Here is a 21279-nt window from a genome sequence, read left to right as displayed (position 1 = left end):
TTTAAATAAGTTGTAATGAGTTTTCCCCGAGATGTGTTTCAATTTTGGTTATTTCACGTTAAAGTATTCCATTTGGAATTTGACGAATATGAACCTATTTTTAATTAGCTATAACTCTGCTTTTACTACGTATAGAGAAGTGATATGTACACCATTTTTTTAAATCTTTTACAGGCTATATTTTTGCTAAAAATGTTTTTTGACAAAATACTTGCTATTTGAGTTATTTGCGAAAAACCGTCTAAAAGCGTGGTTATTTTGTTGAAAAAAATGAACATATTCATTGCCAAATAACTCGAAAAGTATTGACTTAGTGAAAAAACTCTATAGAACAAAAGTTACTTAAAATTAGTCAGTTTATCCATTTCCGGACTTACTTTGGACGAATATTTTTTCACCCCCAAGAGGGGGTGAAAACCACCACCGGGGCAAAAGCACATATCGGCACAATATCACTTTTTTTGTTTGACTTATTAGCTATGTGTATGCCAAATTTCATGTCAATACAAGCGGTTATTTAAAATTTAGAGGTTGTGCAATATTTTACCGTTAAAGAACGTACTAAAATGCATTATTTCATATTCACGAATATGAAGAGTAGGATACTATGCTCTAGGCTAGGATACCATGCGATGGTCTACGTAGTGAACGTAACCATTCATATCTGTTTGCTGTTTTTTGCATCCCTTCGTAGCCAACCATTCGCTTGATGTCACCAGTCCATCTTGTTTGAGGTCTGCCTCTACTTCTCTTGCATGCCCTTGGTCGCCATTCGAGAATTCGCTTTGTCCAACGGTTGTCTTCCATTTTTCCTGTATCCTGCCCAGTTCCGGCGATCTTCTGGATCACATCTGTTACTTTTGATCGTTTTCTTATCTCTTCATTGGATTTGCGATCACTGAGCTTAATGTTGAACCTTCTCCGTTCCATAGCTCTCTGAGTCACTTGAAGTTTGTGGGCTACGTTGTTGTTAAAAGCCCAAGTTTCAGTTCCGGATGTTAGAACTAACAACACGTACTGATCGAACGTTTTTGCCTTTAAAGTATTTCGTAAATTTGATTGAAATACTGTTTGTAATCGACCACATGCTGCCCATGCTAAGGAACATCTTCTATTTAAATGAGCCTGAGACTGTATACATATCAAAAGATCGAGTGGCTCATATCCTGCATTTCTACATTGCTTCATAACCGACGACAAAACATGGATTCATCGATACTTACCAGAGACCAAGGAACAGTCGATACAGTGGACGTCACCCAGCGACCCACACAAGGTGTGATCTATATCAACTTGCGGGAAAAAGACAAAACGGTCACAGGACTTCATTATGCCATTATTGAGGCGATTTGCTATCAAATTGCAAAAAACAGCGAAAATTGGGGAAGAAAAAAGCTCTTCCACCATGATAACGTCTACCTTCTCACATCTCCGCCGTTGTCATAGCTAAACTGGTCGAAGTAGGCTACGAAGTTTGTCCCGTCCACCGTATTCTTGGCACTGTACGAAAGATATTTGTTTCCAAACTTGAGAAAGTCGCTCGCCGGAGGGAGTTTTAAGTCAAGTGAGGAGTTCATCGCCGCCTTGGAAGCCTACTTTGCAGACCTCGAGAAAACATATTTTTCAGACGGTTTAAAAAATTGGAGCATCGCCGGGTCAAGTATATCGAGCTAAAAGGAGACTACGTTCAGAAATGTATCACCACTTTTCCCAAAATTTTAGTTTTTCTTTTGGAGGCTTATTACTTATCGGACCGCCCTAGTAATTTCTAGTAAGTACCTAATTAACTTCATTTTTTATCCTAATGCAACAATAATGACTGTGTTTTGGAAATCACTTTCCTTAAGACTTTCCATTTTGAGGAATACTCAGTCTCGGCTATTTGGCCAGCAGTATGCATCTAGATACTACTACTAGCTCATTTATACATTTGTAGAACTATGCGAGAGATTACAAGTTGCTCTCAGACTAATAGAAACATGGTGTAAGGAACACTCACTATCTATAAATCCAAAAAAGACAGAGATGGTCCTCTTCACCAGAAAAAGAAGGATCACGGGCTTAATACCCCCTAGGATTCTAAACTGCAGTCTGAACTTCTCTGAAGAGGTGAAATACCTTGGTATTACCCTTGACAGGAAGTTAACATGGTACTCTCACTTAGATAGTAGAGCTAAAAGAGCCTATGAACAGTGTCGGCGAACGGTCGGACGCACTTAAGGCCTTTCGCCCAGGGTGGTCGTCTGGATCTACACTACTGTCATTAGGCCAATGCTAACTTACAGAGCTATTGCTTGGGTACCAAAAGTGCTACAGGCAACAGCGATCAACAAACTAAACCATATTCAACGGATGGCTTGCCTAAATATAACAGGTGCCATGAAAACAACACCAACTGCTGCAATGGAGATGCTCATTGGCATTACCCCTTTAGACAATATGTCAGAGAGGTGGCGCTGATGACGATGATGAGATTACGCTCAGCGGGTGCAAAACCTTGATGTAGGAATGGGACAATTGAGATGTCGTTTCTGGCGGGGTGAGCTGGAGGCACTGCCCCAGCTACATGCGGGCCATGGATGCGACTAAATTAAACCTACGTTTGTCTTCGACAAACCCTACAAAATCGAAACAAGACAACATAGGGAGTCAAACGTGGCAAATGCATATTGCATCTACACCGATGGCTCCAAAACGGAGGAAGGCTCAGGATGTGGAATATACTCCAGATCATTGAACCTTAGTATAAAATGGGGTATGGGCAAAAAAGCTAGCGTAGTTCAGATTGAACTGGCTGGTATCTCCATAGCCGCAAAAGAGATAATCGGGAAAGGTATAGCCGGCAAAACTGTAATAATCTGCACAAACAGCAAACAAGCGGTACTAACCCTGAACAGACCACGTGTCATATCAGGGCTAGTAATGGAGTGTCATGAATCACTAGCCCAAGCTTCGGATGGTAATAACATCATTTTGAGGTGGGTTAAAGGACACAACTGAAATAAAGACAACCGCATTGCTGACCAGCTAGCTAGAAGGGCCGCAGGCCTAAGACTCTTAGGACCTTATTGTGATATTTTTGGCTTGTCAACTGCAACAATCGCGGAAACTGTCAAATGTCACTCCCACACACAAACCGTAAAAAGATGGGAAGAAGGGCCAGGATGTAGACTTGCCAAGGTAACACTAAGGAACCTTGGGAAGTCAGCATCAGAAAAGTACTTGAGAATGACCAGGAAAAACCTACGCTTGACAGTTGGTTTTTTAACTGGCCATTGTCAACTAAGAAAACACCTCCACACACTGGGGCTAGTAAGCTAGTAGACACATCTCTATGCAGGAGGTGTGAACGAGATGACGAAACTGTCGAGCATGTCCCATGTGAATGTCCGGAGTTATCGTCAATACGAGAGTATGCGTTCGGCGAGCGTTGGCCTACACCTGCCGATATAGGGGAGATGTCACCAGGTGATTTGTCCGCCTTCCTGGACAGGGCCGTCTTAACCATACACGGCGCCGGGGTGCAAGACTCATCTTTGCGCCCCCTTTTGTCAGCAGAATATATAGGTTATAGGTACGCTAAAATTAAAACTAATTATTTTTGCTTTCTTTATTTATACAGGGTGGCCAAAGAAAACAGTCCACCTCGATATTTGGCAGTAGTTATTAGATTTTAAGGAAATGCCGAAACAGGTAAATTTTTATTTTTAAATTACAATTTTTTGATATATATTTCATACTAGTGACGTCATCCATCTGGGCGTGATGACGAAATCGATGATTTTTTTAAATGGTAATAGGGGTCGTGTGTGGTAGTTCATTTGAAAGGATGTTCAATTCTCTATTCAGCAATATAAACATTAATATATTTATTTATACAGGGTTGAACAAAAAAATAATTTTTGAATTAAATTAATTGGCAGAAAAAGAAGAATCTATGTAATTTATTTAACTTAAAATACATTCTATTGCTGTCAGAAAATAGAAAATCATGTTTATTTGGCAAAATAAACATGGTTTTTCGCTTAAATTAAAGGTTCAAACTGTCAATTTAGGTGGGAAGCTGTTTGTGATTTCATTTAAGCGAAAAGAAATGTTTATTTGTGAAATAAACATTTTTTTCTATTTTCTGACAGCAGTACAATGTATTTTGAGTTAAATAAATTACATATATTCTTCTTTTTGCGTCAGTTAATTTAATTCAAAAATTATTTTTTTGGCCACCCTGTATAAATAATGATATTAATGTTTATATTACTGAATAGGGAATTTAATACTCTTTCAAATGAGCTACGCATGACCCACTATTCCCATTTTAAAAAATGATCGATTACGTCATCACGCTCAGATGGATGACGTCACCAGTATGAAGTATATGCCAAAAAATTGCAATATAAAAATAAAAATCGAAATGCTTCTGATTTTTCTTAAAATCTAATAACTACTGCCAAATATCGAGGTGGACTGTTTCCTTTGGCCCACCTTGTATATTAAAAAACATGGTTTCAGTATTTAAAAAAGATCAGTCTTATAAACTATAGGTACCATATTTTTTCAAAGTATACCAAAGTCAACTTTTCTAGCTTTTAAGTTGGCAAAAGTTTTTATTGCTTCGGTGATATCTATTTTTTCTATGGATGCTATACAATGTGCAACTTCTCTCACTACATACATTCAAAATGAACAATTTCACAGCAGTGAGAAAAGTCGGTCATTGCAGTGAGAAATATTTTTTCTCACGGGTTTTCCTACGGATTCATACATATGATCGCCGTTTCAATGGTAACATGCACAATACAAACACAATTTTATTAATGTTGTCAAGCAAAATGTGTTACCAGTAATTACCTTTCAAAATTGTTCAAAAATAACAACTTAATTAGGATGTTAAATAAATAAGGTATATAAATTATAAGAATATTAAATACCTACATGTAAGCATATGTAAATTATTTTAATTTATGCATATAATATACCTAAAAGCACCTGAATGATTTAATTTTGAAATTTGAATTTGAACTCTTGGCAACACCGCATCCATAGAAAATCCAATGTACAACACATGAGAAAATGACATATTTCTCCCTCTCTTGATTTGCGGAACTCGACTCGTGCCAACAAACTTCTGCTCTCGTGAAATATATGTCTTTTTTCTCACTTGTTGTACAATGTACTATTTACTTACTTTTCTATAGGTACCTACTTATTAAAGCCAATTATTTTTGATCAATTTAAGTTTAGAAAAAGACCTTTGTCCTTCAGCTATTTATCTGGAATTGTTAAATATAATATCCTTAGAATGTAGAAATATTTGGGAAAACGGAGAGTAAATTATTTTAGAATATATATAACTTAAGATATCGAGTGGAGTTGTGTCTATATTTTTAAAAAATATTGGTAACAATTCTAACTCATGGAATAGATCTTCACCATTTATATCAGATCTACTTCCAAGCGCTAGTTTTTTTTTGTAAATTTAAACATTGTGTTGTTTTTTAAGTTTTCTTAGGAGTTTCTACAAAACAATATATTATACTTTCCATGAAAGAAAAATTATAATTATGTTCCCTCAACATTTCAAATCTTACAAGACGGTGATTCATTGTCACTCGATATTCAATATTGGTCAAAATAGTATAGGCGTCACCTTTTTGAAATTATTGTCGGAATAATCTAAATGGGTTTCATATTTCATTTCCATATCGTAGGTGTAGTAAGAATTAATAGCCTTTGTAAAAAATATCGAAAGTGCACTTGTATGTTTTTGTTATTTGTAGTTTTTTTAAGGACAAAAAGCGCAAGTTTGAGCCTAGCAAGTTTTCAGTTTGCGCCCCTTGGACTTGGCGCCCGGGTGCCTCGCACCCCTTGCACCCCCGGGTGCCTCGCACCCCTTGCACCCCCGGGTTAAGACGGCCCTGTTCCTGGAAATGGCAGGATGGATAATGAACTAAGGACGACAACCCCCTGGGAGGATGTACAATGGGTCAATTGTGGCCTAAGTGCTGTGGAACTTTACTCATACTCCCTACTCTACAGATACAGACAGATACATTTGTAGAAACATTGTGTATATTCCCTCATTAGAGTTCTAAATTTTAAGGAACGTTTGCCATTTACATCAAACGAAAGGTGAATGTGATGTTAATTTTTTTGGTGAACCAACAATTCCTCTTCTTAATTGTTATTGTTATATTCCCAGCCAATATTAATGGCTGTTTAAGTCACCAGAGTAGATCGTTTGTGAGGAAGAGTTGTAGGCGAGGAAACAAAGCACTAAACCTACCAATTTTTCGCAGCAAGATGAATCGCTATGCAACTTTTGTCATTCGCTTCGGGAAAGTGTCAGGAAAGTTTATGATCAAAATTCATGGTGGTAAAATAAAAACTGCATTTTATGCTTAAGGAAAATTCATTTCCTTCCAAAGTGCACAGGAAATGAAAAATTTGCACCTCATAAAATATCGACAGGAATGAGTTCAGTTTTGCTATTCAGTGGTATTCGAGGCCGCTGAATACAAACATGATAACGAAGATCGTCCTCGAGCTACCTGGTACACAGGGTGTACCTCGTCTCCTTGAGTTTAATGTTAATTTCATTCTAAATCAGTCGTCAGTCATTACTAGGAGGTTTCGAGTTCACTGGACACGAATATGATAACAAATGGTCCTTGAGTGGTCCTTATTATGGACCTCGTCTCTTCGTGTTTTAAATTAATTCCATGCGAAATCGATAAGAAGTTATTACGCGGGGGTTTTTGGGGTTGGTAAATATGAATATTACGACAGCGATGGTATCCAGGTATCTAGCGCCCAGAGTGGATCTCGTCTCCTGAGGTTTTATGTTAATTTGTCATTTAAGATTTATATAAAAATATAGTATCAAATTAGATTTAAAATATGATTTCTTGAATATAGTAACACTTTTTTATTAAGTAAAAAAAGTGATAACAAATAATCGTATCCTTCAACTTTATTTCTTCTTCATTTTCTTCTGTATCAGATAATTATTGATGTTCTTGATAGTTCTCCATATTCATGCAATAATTGGACCCAGCACAATTTTTATATGCTAAATTGTAAACCAAGCCATTCTTTCTATATCCACATGAGCTACTACAGTCTTTTTGCAACTGCAAAAAATTAAACGCATGAGACTAAGAGGCTGTGTTATCTTCACTGTATGATAGGAATTTCCCTTAAGTTCCCATACCCAGTCTGTTGTTACATTTCATTCAAACTCTCTCCGTACAACCAAGTCTGAACTTGTAAATACTCCCGTTTTTGATGCTGTGTGAATACATCTACCGTTGGCAGAACTTTACTAATGGACACGTTTTTATTTTTGAAAATAGCCATGAGATTATACCGATACCAACAGACATTATACCGATACGTTTCAGCCAACTGAATATTTGATGGTCTAATATAGGGTAATATAAGAATTCTTCCCATGACTCAAATATGGCAAGATATATACTGTACGATAAAACTTGTATTACATATGTGAAATTATAAATATAATTTCAGGGTTGGACTGTACGAGTCTTGCTGGGTTTAAAAGGGAAATGTAAACGGGTTTATCAACAGACAATATTAATATCTATAGAAAAAGTCTTACCAAATTTCTGTGAAGCATTGTCTCAAGCACTAATACCGGTCACACACGAATTGACTGTTAGACCGGGCAGTATCGTCGCCCCCTCTAGCGAAATTATTCCGATTCGATTTTTTTGCACAAACTTACTCAAAAAGAGGTTCTTATATCTTATCCACAGGATACCGGGTGGTGCCGTGGTCGAAAAATTGTTTAAACCATTTTTTAAACAAATTCACAAAAATTATTTTTTCATTTCGAACAATTTTTTTTAGATAATTTGGGTTATTCTGAGCAAAAAAGGTCTCCTGTGATTTTTCTCTAGAATTGATTGTTGTCGAGTTATAGGCGATTAAAAATTTGAAAAATGCGAAAACGGCCATTTTCAAGGCTTAATAACTCGATTAAAAATTATTATTATGAAATTAAAAAACTGGCCAAATCAAGTTTCAAACCCCTTCTTCAAGGTCCTGAAGAGATTTTTGGCATTATTTTATTACAAAGCTGCTATTTTTAATTATTAACAATTAGCGCTATAGTTCAACTGTCGCCCCCGTTATCGAAACTATTTCGATTAGATTTTTTTGCACAAACTTACTCAAAAAGAGGTCCTTATAACACATCCACAGAGTTCCGGGCGGTGCCGTGGTCGAAAAATTGTTTAAACAAATTTTTTTAAACAAATTCACAAAAATAATTTTTTCATTGCGAACGATTTTTTTTAGATAATTTGGGTTATTCCGAGCAAAAAAGGTCTCTTGTGATTTTTCTCTAGAAAAGTTGTTGTCGAGTTATAATATAACTCGATTATATATAACATATATTATGGCCATTTTCGCATTTTTCAAATTTTAAATCGCGTATAACTCGACAACAATCAATTTTAGAGAAAAATCACAAGAGACCTTTTTTGCTCGGAATAACCCATATTATCTAAAAAAAATTTGTTTGGAGTGAAAAAATTATTTTTGTGAATATGTTTAAAAAAAATTGATTGTTTAAACAATTTTTCGACCACGGCACCACCCAGCACAGGACCTCTTTTTGAGTAAGTTTGTGCAAAAAAATCGAATCGGAATAATTTCACTAACGGGGGCGACGATACATCCTGGACTATAGCGCTAATTGTTAATAATTAAAAATAGCAGCTTTGTAATAAAATAATGCCAAAAATATCTTCAGGGCCTTCAGGACCAGGTCATTTTTTGAATTTCATAATAATAATTTTTGATCGAGTTATTAAGCCTTGAAAATGGCCATTTTCGCATTTTTCAAATTTTTAATCGCATATATTAGTCCTTCCTTTGACTTATTAAGTCGACAACAATCAATTTTAGAGAGAAATGACAAGGGACCTTTTTTGCTCAGAATTACCCAAACTATCTAAGAAAAAATTTTTCGAAATGAAAAAATTATTTTTGTGAATTTGTTTAAAAAAATTGTTTAAACAATTTTTCGACCACGGCACCGCCCGGCACCCTGTGGATATGTTACAAGAACCTCTTTTTGAGTAAGTTTGTGCAAAAAAATCGAATCGGAATAATTTCGCTAGCGGGGGCGACGATACTGCCCGATCTATGTTCCACGTTCCACATGTCTCGCGTTTTGACTGCCGCGAACTGATGTATGCCGTCACTCGCGAATTAACTGTTCATGCACGAATTGTTATTGTTCGTATCGGTTAACGGTTATAACTATCTAATTATATTGTCTTATTTTGAGGAGATGTGTTCGCGACTTAGCGGTCATAGGAGAATACAGGCCCGGCCCCAGGGGTGGGCGAACTGGGCGGCCGCCCAGGGCGGCAAATTTAGGGGCGGCAAATTTTAGAGGACAGCCAATTTTTGAATTTAAAGAAATAATACATTATGTTTTTAATATGATAAAAAAACAAAATTATAAACAAGAGGGGCCAAAGTGCAGCTGTAAAAACGAGAATTAAATAAGTGAAAGAATAATAATTGCAAGGTTCATTCGATGGGAAATCAACCAACTCCGCCTTCTTCTTCATCGCATAATAATAGTGTGATCAGAACTTATATATTAATTAAATTCACTAAAATTCACTTAAAATTAAATTTACTGAAAATTGATATAATAACTGGAAACATGTGGCTCAAGCTTTGTCCAGCCACGCTAAGTCTCCAGCTCATCTACAGTCACAGCGACAGTGGTAGAACTAGCAATAAGACTAGATTCGGGCAAAATCATAGACGAAGAAATACAAAAAGTTCTAAATTCAGAAACTCATCATTGGAGAAATGTAATAGAACGACTTATATCAATAATACAGTTCTTAGTACAATAGTGTCTTCCATTGAAGGGCGATTCTGATAGACTTTTTCATCACAACAATGGTAATTTTTTAAAGCTTGTTGAGCTATTTGGAAAATTTGATTCTGTTTTACAAGAGCACATTAGGAGAACAACGAATGTTACTTTACAACGAATGTTAGCAGCATCACTACTTGAGAAAACGTATTCAAAACGAAATTATTCAGTTCCTCCATGACCAAATCAAAAATAAAATTTTAAACTTTTTGTACACCTGATATTTCTGGGGTGGAACAGATGATTATTGATGAACATTTTGTCGATTTAGGTTCCTGTTCACAAGTGTTAAAATTGCAGAACATTTTCTTCGATTTGTGCCTGCACTGGAAACCACTGGCTTGGGACTTACAAACGTTATTTTGCAAGAACTAAATGAACTGAGAAAACCTTTGTAAGATATGAGAGGACAAGAGTATGATAATGGGGCAAACATGAAAGTGAAGAACTTGTTTTCCCATGTTCTAGCCATTCACCCAAGTTGTGAACGATGATACTAAAGCCGCACAGTTTGCAGTTTCTTTCTTTTCCTTAGTGACAAAAATTTACAACTTTTTCTGAGCATCTATTCATCGTTGGGCTATACTGAAAAATCATATATCTAGCATAACATTGAAACTTTTGTCCGCAACTAGATGGGAACTAGATGATCATTGATGCAATTTTACTCCGATCAGATACCAAATTGAAGATATCTACGATGCTCTTGTAGAAATCACTGCCAATAAAAACAATGATAAAATTGTTGCTCATGAGGCAAGCTGTTCGGCAAATAAAATCAGTGATTTTACTTTTCTTTACTCTGTGGTAATATGGCATGACATTTTACTTCACATCAACATAGTCAGCAAATCACTGCAGAGTATTGATATAGGAATGTATCAAGCTCTCAGTTTATTAGAAAAAACGGAAAACCATTTTACGTTTCTCAGAAGTTATTTAAATTCCAGGGCTATTTGACACACACAAAAGAGACGCATAATTTATCAGATAGATGTTTTAAGCTATGTGATGCTTTAGATCTAAATTATGCTGATGCTGATCTAAAAGATGAACTCAAAGTACTTTCCACGATTGTGAAGCCGAAGAGTACACCTCTACAGACCCTGAAAATGATTAGAGGGTATGATTTTGATGTCGCACCCAACGTTAGTGTTGCTTTGAGGATTTTATCAACCCTACCAGTGACAGTGTCCTCTGGAGAGAAAAGCTTTTCAAAGCTAAAACTAATAAAAAATTACTTAAGATCAACTATGTCCCAGGAACGTTTGAGAGCTCTAGCGACAATCTCTATTGACCACGAAATAGCTGAGTCCCTGGATCTTGGAGAATTAATAAAAGACTTTTCCCGTGCTAAGATAAGAAGAGTGCTACTCACTTAAAGAAGTAAGTGTGTAATTATGGATATGGATAGTGAGTTTTTGGATAGTAAAACATGTTAATATACAGTAATGTAGTAAAATCTCACGAAAATATTGCAAATACATATACGTGTTTTTGAGCGTGTATCGTTCAAATACAGTAGAAAATGGCATAGTAAATAATTTAGCACCAAGCACATATCAATAAAAATACAATCTTAAGTAGGGGTAGGGAGCGGCGGTCGCCAATCTTGCCCAGGGCGGCAAAATCCCTGGGGCCGGGCCTGGGAGAAGAGTTCATGTACCTACAACGCGTGGTGGATGGCACGAGGTTCTACAAGTTGACCCTCGAGCGGGCAGTAGCAAAAAAGGTTTATGTACCCTCAAGTGATGAGTGGTACTCGAGTTGATCCTTGGACGGATCGTAGTAAAAAGAGAGCTCATTGTTGACCCTCAGGTGCGCGCTATAGAAGAGATTGATGAGATGTACCCTCAAGTGATGAGCGGTACTCGAGTTGATCCTTCGACGGATCGTAGTCGGGTACTCGAGTTGATCCTTCGACCGATCGTAGTCGAAGAGGTCATTCTTTTTCTCACAATTTCGCAAAATGTCCAAATATTGTCTATTGGAAGGGATGGAATTAAGTGGGGATGAATTAGGTAGAACTGGCAGGACAGGGTTGGCTTGAAATTTATTTAAAATTAAGGGTTGTATTACAGATTTAACACAGTAAAAAATATAATAATATTTTTTACATGTGAAAATTGAAAATAGACTTTCTTTCTTTTTTTTTTCTTCTTATTACGCTCGGTTTCATAATCAGTTAAAGTGGACTTTAAATTTTAAGTTGGTACCTTTATCAATGCAATTCATATGGCTAAATGTCAACTTTAAAGTGAACTTTAGTTAATGTTCGCTTTAAGGTGATTATGAAACCGGGCGTTACAATTATTCCGTACTGCAGAAGATCGAGAAGCCTTCGCAATAGTGACTGCCAACGTCGGATAATTCTGATATGGCACGTGAAGAAGAAGATAGACTTTCTTAATAGCAAAGAATGATTCTCAGATTTTAAAGAATCTGCAGGGCTTTGTTTGGTCACTGATTTTGCTTCCCTTGGACTTTTTTTATGACCGTCGTGTTTTATGCTATGTCCGTCCCACCTTGACTTTACAGTATAGGGAACATAGAAAATGTAGTCCTTATGAGAGTTTTTAGCGCGGTGATTTATCAAAAAGAATTTGTAATCGAACATTAGAGAGATTAAATTAAAACTGTTTTAGAAAGACAATCTAAAATTTTAAGATTCTTATGAGTTTAAGTTTATTTTATATACTATAGTTATTACGCATATGAATCCTAAAATTGTAGATTGCCTTTCTAAAACAGTTTTAATTTAATCTCTCTAATGTTAGATTACATATTATTTTTGATAAAATCGGCATCACCGCGCTAAAAACTCTCATAAGGACTGCATTGCCTATGTTCCCTATACCGTAAAGTCAAGGTGCGACAGACATAGTTTATCACATTAAACACACATTTGTTTGGAGTGTTAATTCAAAATGCGATTGTTTATTTGGGTATTTCTTAAGTGAAGGTAAACATTTTATAAAATTCCAGAAAAGAGCAAAATACGCAGTAATGTCTGAAGTGGAGAAGAGATTTGTATTAACGAAGAGATACCAGAGAACTAAACCCAATGTGTGGTGAGTACCTTCTATATTTGCAATTTTTTTAAAATTAATCCACTACTCAAAAAGATGTGGTTTAAAAAAGATGTAACTTCTTTCGTATTTGCGGACGACCTCGATATGCCGTTGATGACTGGAACAGGGAGAGACTATGTACATATTAAGACTCTCTCCTCCTACTTAAATGTCCCTCTGTCTTCTAATTATTGATGATAGAGCGTCATTCTTTCAGTTTAACCCAGATTGACTAAAGTGTTATTTGTTCTTTCTACTTTGCCGCTTGAATGCAAGCGATTATTTTAAGGACATATACCAACTTCATACTCTAACCTGTAAGATTTCCAAATTTCAAGACCCTGTCGTAATTATTCTTCTAATCAGCCCCTTCTACACCATTTTTTATTGATTACGTTACTGTTTTATCTCAAATAATATTCAATTTTCATATCCGAATATTAAACAATATATTTATCGCCCTATATAGTGCATGTTTACTATTGCGTTCCATGTTTGTCGGTCCTGTGCCACTAATTCCCATTGAACTACTCCCATTTTATCCAGATCTTCTTTGACTGCATATTTCCACCTTTTTTTAGGCCGTCCTACAGACCTTCTTCCATCTGGCATTTCCCAGCACACATTGTTTATAAGGCGATTGCCGTTACTGCGTATCACATGCCCAGCCCATCCGAATCTGTTGGCCTTTATATTTATATCTGACTAGATTTTCCTTTCCGAATAGAGACTCTAACTCTGTATAGAGATAATAGATATCTGAATAGAGACTCTAACTTTGTATCTGCGCCTCCATTCATTTGTCACACTGTCTCTGCAAGGGCCATATAAGATTCGAAGGATTTTACGTTCCACATCAGCAATTTATTTACTTCTCTTTTTGTTAGCGCCTATGCTTCGCTTCCATACGCGACTGCTGGTCATATTATGGTCTTATATGTCCAGCTGGATTTTTAGACCTTGTGAAAGTAGTTTTGACTTCATTAGATGTTGCATTGTAAAGAAAGATCTGTTTCCTGCCATTATTCGCGTTTCAAGTTCTCAATCTATTTTGTTGTTATTTGTGATTGTTGCTCCTATATATTTAAATTATTTAACCATTTCGAAGTATAGTCTGCATCCCAGCAAACAGACCGACGTGTTAATTACGTGAATTTTGGGTACATTTGTCACCAATATACGTAAATTGCTTACGTGAATTTCACGTGAAAATTTGGTTGGAATGTCACATTGAAAATACGTCTTTAAATTACGTGAATAACTCGTCTTCAATAGACGTGTTATTTACCTTAAATAGCAATAAAATGTTTCGGGAAATTCACGTTGCAAATACGTGTTGATTAACGTATCTTTTAGGGAATGTATATATTAGTATTCACGTGAAAGATATGTCCTCGGTTCACGTAAATAATTCGACCTTAATTAACTTATGAATCACGTAATTATTATCCTCATATTATGATATAAATGAAAAAAGCATATAAACTATTAACAATGTATTTATTTAGTAGAATTTAGAGACTTTAAAACATCTGTCTTGTATAATTATTATACAAGATAATAAAACAAAAATGGTACCGACCTAAAGACACATTAAAAAATTTGCCAACACAAAACACAACACAGGTCACTTTTTATTTCGAGGAGGACACTTCGACACTTTGTTTTTTCTAATTGCATAATTGCATCATTGGCACTTCAACCCTCGAGCAGTGAGGTAAACGTTAATTAATACGTGATTAATACGAAAGACATTATTATAAATAAACCCGCCTAAAATAAAACGAGGAAAATAAAGCTCTTCACGTTTCACTTTTTGTTGTGAGTTGTGAGAAATGTGAGAAGCTGATATTAGAGGTTATGATCATCGATTATAAAAATCGATTATTTTTAAATTATAGTTAAACTATTCTACTTACCTACTTTAAATTAGTATTACGTATTTTCTTTTTGTTTTTAAATTTCTTCTACTATTAACTAATTGGTCTTACTAAAAATTTATTTCAATACCAGAATAATATAAAAAATAATCCTATCGAAACGTATCTATTATTCGATAAATCGATTAATTTAGTTTTCGAACCAACTATGTTGGTCACGTGATATTATTTAAAGGATGAGAAAGGCTTGGTAGTACGTCATCACCGCGCGCGATTTTAAAATTAGACTCGACATCATTTTATCTCCTGTGATATTATAGCAAAAATGGCTTCAAATCAAGGTTGGATTGGAATAGTTATGCTAAATGATTTTAAAAGCGAAATCATAAACTTTTTGTTTAAATATTGGTATTATTTACATTACTTTTACGTGAAATACATCTAATTTTTCGACGTCCATAAAATACAGTGAGTAAAATTCAAGAGATACGCATTTAACCAACACCGTTGTAAAATTTTGTTTTCCAAAATATTTCTCAAAATTTAACCAAAGGAAGTTATTTCTGTTTCGTGATTATTACGTGAAATAAACGTACCTTTGCAATGTAACCGACATTCACACCTATTATGAAAAACATGTACTGTATTCGTCATTATGATTTTATATTATTCTAATGTCAAACATGTATAAAGGAAGCACTAATATATAGGTGAATGATTTGGCACTGAAATACGTTTTTTTCTCGTCATAAATCACCGAGTTACGTATTCGTTGAAATTTGCCGTAAATTTAACGTAATCATCACGTAACTGGGCTCAAACCTGTTTGCTGGGATGTGCGGCCTACAAATTGTATAATTGCATTATTATCGCCGATCAAAGTATCATATCCTTAGTTCTTTTATATTTATAATAAATTGATGCATTCGTGAGTTGACGCAGAAACTCGTTTTATAAAACATATTGCCCATAAGAAAGAGCATTCATTATTCAATTCAGACTCAATCATTCAAAATGTAGCATTCACTATAGACACATTCTATATGGAATGCTACATTCACAATGTAGAATTCATTATTATTATACAGGCAAGAGAGTAGGTTCTCTATAAACTATATTGTATTGGCGCACTCCAGGGTCTAACACAGAATGAAACGTATATTTGGGGATTAGCCCTATTGGAGAATTACGTCCAGAAGTCCAATCAACTCCTGCAGCAATCAAGGCTCAGCTTGCTTAACCTTTTCATGGTCCTTTGACAAAAGAAAACATCGATATGGCAGCCTCTATAACAAGAAGAGACAAGCTAGATAACGACCTACATCTACAGTCCATACCTACATATCCACTACAGCGTATACCTACAGCCATCCATTGGAACTATCTACACAGCCAACGATCCAGAGAATCAACTACACAGACAGCCATCCAGAGGACCGACTGCACAGCCAACGATCCAGAGAACCAGCTGCAGTTTGGGAGATCCTCCAGCATACCAAATCACCTAGGGTTCGATAACACTGAAAGACTCCCACCAGAGCTCAATATTTTTGATACCGTAGGTATCTGGGATGAGTAAATTTTCCCCTTAGAGGGAGTGTGGGCCGTATGGTTAAATATAGATTATAGCATTAATACAATAATTTTCCACACAAGCTCACAATCTTGAAACACTAGATCAAATAGTAATTACTAATATTGAAACAAATATTCCACTCACTACCTTTTCCACTAACATCCCTGACTTTGATTTAAACATTGATGCAGATATTAATACATAAAGTGTTGCACTGTCGGGGTAGATGATCAGTTCAAAGACTATTGTCATTATATTAACTAGTATTATGTTTATTTTACTTTTAGAATTTATATTATTATCTCTGATTCATTTTATTCTACTTTCTTTTTGGCGTGGCAATATGTTTAATCTCAAATATTCAATTTTCATACTCGAATATTAAACAATATATTATTTATCGCCTGTATAGTACATTTACGAAATATTGTTATTGTACTATTTATGTACAGCCTACTAATTGTATTTAATTAATTGTATAATTGAATTATTCTCGCCGATCAAATTATCAAATCCTTAGTACTTTTATATTTATAATTAATTGACGCGTGTAAGAGTTGAGAGTTGACCCAAAAACGCGTTTTGTAACACATATTGCCCCTAAGAAAGAGCATTTATTATTCCATTCAGATTCATTCATTCACAATGTAGCATCCAATAAAGACAGTCTCATTATTATTACACAGCGAAGATAGTAGGTTCTCTGTAAACTATATTGTATTGGCGCACTCCCAGGTCTAGTGCAGAATGAAACATATTTGAGTACTTATTGGTTTATTCATTTACATCCAGAGGTCCCACTAACTCATGCAACAATCAAGGCTCACTGGCTCAGCTTGCTAAAAATTTTCAGTTACTAAAAAATTATAAAAATTTCCAAAGAGGTGCAGTTTTAGTTTAATCATTCATACACTTTTTTATAATAAATTTTATAGCTGAGAGAATATAGGAGGGGGACTTTAGACGGGTATATTTACGTTTTGTATATTTTGATTTTCTTTGTCTATTTCAGGATAGAATATAACAAATTGGCTTCAAAATACAAACCTGTTAATCTTGGGCAAGGTTTTCAAGATTATGCTGTACCCAAATATATTACGAACGGTTTAGCAGCAGTAGCAGTTTCTCCCAATCCTTTATTGCAACAATATACCAGAGGACACGTAAGTTATTTTTATTGTCATGTTTGTGTAAATTAAAAAGAATAAAACACCGTAGAAATGAGTGGCGCACACAATATTATAGCTACAAAAGAGCTGGCATGAATATGACGCGCAAAAATGTATATGGAAAATTAAATAATAGTTTTATTTTGAAAGATTTCCCATAGAAAGATTTCCATAATGAAATCTTCCATTTGAAAGATTTTCCATAGAATTTGCTACGTTTGAAGTAAAACGCGCCACAAAAGAGTCTCAAACTGTAAACTTTATCAAAGGTACTCTTTTGTGGCGCGTTTTATTCAAATATAGAAAAAAAACTATGGAAAATTGTGTAACTTTTTACTGAACAATATCTGGACCATATAGAACAATTTGGTGTTGAAGGAAAACTTTTACATTTAATGTCTGGGTTAGGCCTTTTTTGGACCAATTTATACTACAGTTGAGTCCGCGAGTCTTTACCCGTGCGTCATTAATACCTGGCGAGATAAAACACATACTTTTTATCTAGCATCATTCTCTTCTACGCATAAAACTCGTGACAAACCAGCTGCCGTTTGTTATTAAGCAAAAACACATGTTATTTTTATGAACCATCTAGACTCAGTGCATTGAAAAGAGATAGGTACAAAAAAAGACGATTCGGTATGTTTTCATATTTTAAGCACAATTTGTTTGACGTTTCTGCTTTGTTTACTTTTGTGGCTGTCAGTCAGTTAAACTTTTTGCGGTTTTTGTCGAATATTTGCGTTTTGAAGTTTCTTTATATTACACAAACAGTTGTTTTCACAACTAATTTTATATTGGGCTTTGAAATTTTAAGGTAAATAATTATATTTTGGCAATTAATATTTAAAACATACAAAGCTAACGTCATTCACACAGTAAAGAAATGATTGTGTTTAGATTTCCGTCAAAGTGAATAAAATAACAAAAATAAAATAGGTATGGTATTGAATTTTTTTATAAATTGTTTATTTATTTATTAATCAATAATAATAAAATAATTTATTAAGCTACTTCAAATGTAGCTGTAATTCTGCACAAAAATTTTGAAGCAAAACTTACATTTGACATTCTATATATTTGATAACGTCAAATTTTATAATAAAACCCGTAATCGGAACAGTAGCCACTTTCTGTCAGTTGTTGTTGCGTGAAATAGATTTCCGACTTATTTCGTATGCTTTAAATGATGACGCACGGGTAAAGACTCGCTGACTCAACTGTATACTACCTCCGTAACTTTGGAACCGTTCATTTTAGAAGGATTATGCATAGGGCCTTTTTTGTTTCAAATTTAATGTAGAACATTTTTCTATAGAAGGTTGTTCATGCTAAACCGCATAATTTTAGAAATATTGACGAAAAACTTAAAAAACTACGAATTTACCGATTTCTCCCCCCTCTCCCCCAAACCCGACGTTCAAAATGGTGTGACTTTTTTCTGAACATTATGTGGACGATATAGAACAATTTGGTGTTGGATGATAGCTTTCACTTTGGATGTCTGGGTTTGGATCTAGTTATACCATACTATCACTTAATAGTGGCACTATCATTTTGCTTCTGACGATACGAATTGATCGTTTTGACTGAGCCTTTTCTAACTCTTCCTCTGTCTGAAGAACCTCTCATATTGAATCTGGCAGTGAAAAGTACAGTACAGATCCATCCACGTTTAACCCAGTCTGTCAGCCGCAACTAAGACCGCCTAGGCAAAGCCTGAAACATATTATTTTTCTTCTTCTTCTTCTTCTTGTAGTTTCATGGCCTCTACCTCTTAGGTACTTGGCCAGTCCTCGTATTTAGACTAACTGGAAGGGAATCCTCTTTTCAAAGGGTCTGGATTTTTCCATATTCCCTTCTTTAAATTCATTGTGATATGATTTTCAAATAACTATTTTTATTTTATATTTTAATTTGAAATATTGTTAAAAATTGATTGATCTTTCTTAAGGTTTGGTCATTAATATTATGTAAGAGATTTTGTATTGAAATAGGGGTTGGACTTCCTATATTAACTAGTTCCTGATACAGGTCAAATTGATTTGTTTTGTTAATTGGGCATTCTAGTAACATATGAGTTATACTTCCTATCTGTCCACATTCACAAAAAGGAGTATCACTACAATTAATTTTAAACAAATGGTCTGGTGTGTGACAATGGCCCGTTCGCATTCTAATAATAGATGTTAAGTGCCTTCGATCCACAAATGTGAATTTGTGGAACCAAGGGTTTATAGAAAAATCACTTTGGCATTGTTGATACCATTTCCCTTTAGTTTTAAACTGCTTTGTCCATTTAACTTTAAACTCGTTTACAATTTTTTGTTTAATAAAAGGCAAAAAGTCAAATTTATCTATTTTAATGTCTGCAGGAACATTTAAAGTCTTGCCTATATTTGCCAATTTATCAGCCTCTGTATTCCCCTTTACTCCAGTATGGCCTGGAATCCAAGCTAAGATTATATTAAATCCTGCTTCCATTGACTCAATAATAAGTCTTTTAGTTAGGTTTACAATATGGTTGTTTTTCCCCCAGGTGGTGTTATGTAATTTTTGGATAGCACTTTTAGCATCTGAAAAAATTATTGCTTCTTTAATATTTTTTTCAATACAAACAGATACTGCCTTGTTAATTGCAATAATTTCTGCAGTGCATATTTGAGTGTGCTCATGTAATCTGGATGCATAGTTATAATTGATTGAAGGTATGTGTACCCCAAAACCTACTGTCCTCGACTCGGGATCTAAAGAACCATCTGTAAATACCCATGTATAATTTCCATATGAAGCTGAAAATTCATTAAGAAATTCCTGATGAGTATAGATTTCCATTTTTTTGTGGGTTGAGAAAATTGTCTGAAATGTTCCCGTAAGATAATTCAGTTCGATCTGAAAGCAGGATTTAATATTCTCTTTATATAGATTAATGAGGTATTTGTCAAAATTATTTTTGATTTCAATCAAATATGGTGGCTCTTGTGATTTCCAAAATCCTATTTTATAATTTACTATTTCATATTACATATTACATATTATAATTTACTATTTCATATTCATATTTCATTTACTATTTCATATTTTATAATTTACTATTTCATATTATTTTTCTTTCGACGTTTGACTGAAAAGTTAGGTACTCCTAGGTTTGACTAAAAAGAGTTCAGAGGCCGAAAATGGAATTTAATTCTGGGTTTGGCTAAGACCTGAGGATTGACTGGTTAAACCTAGGAGTGCCGGAACTTCGGGGTTTGACTATAACATATACAGGGCGAGTGGAGAGGAACGCACCAAACTTTCAGACTGTATAATATACGTAATAATAATTAAAAATAACTCATATGTTATTATTCAATTTTCATTTGTTTCCGAGATACGGGGTGTTAAAATTTTTCTTTCAATCTGACGATTTATTTATTGCTCTAAAACCGCTTGAGGCGTGCAAATGAAATTTGGTGGGTTTTAAGACTTAGTTATTGCGCATTTTTTGACATACAGGTAAGACTTTTATATTCACCATTGGCGCTCCTATGGGTAATAGTCTGAAATTTTTTAAAGATAAAAATGGTACGCCACTGAAATATTTCAAATAAAAAATCATTCTCGAATTTCTCGATCAATTTGTGATATAAAATCTATCTTTCCTTTTTTCATGCAA

The 21279-nt window shown here is 34.8% G+C and overlaps 1 protein-coding gene across 1 annotated transcript in view; it reads left to right on the top strand.

Annotated features, from left to right (window-relative positions):
• The window catches only part of LOC114330702 (kynurenine aminotransferase-like), a 72044-nt gene that overhangs the window by 5523 nt on the left and 45242 nt on the right, over positions 1 to 21279 (top strand). Inside the window, exons 2-3 of the mRNA XM_028280117.2 lie at positions 12911 to 12996; positions 17465 to 17615. Of these exons, the coding sequence (XP_028135918.2) occupies positions 12932 to 12996; positions 17465 to 17615 (216 nt within the window). The 5' untranslated portion in view covers positions 12911 to 12931. The remainder of the gene's footprint in view (positions 1 to 12910; positions 12997 to 17464; positions 17616 to 21279) is intronic.

The sequence above is a fragment of the Diabrotica virgifera genome, chromosome 2 (genome assembly GCF_917563875.1).
Source record: "Diabrotica virgifera virgifera chromosome 2, PGI_DIABVI_V3a".
NCBI classification, from domain to species: Eukaryota; Metazoa; Arthropoda; class Insecta; order Coleoptera; family Chrysomelidae; genus Diabrotica; species Diabrotica virgifera.
This window is presented reverse-complemented; position numbering and strand designations above follow the sequence as displayed.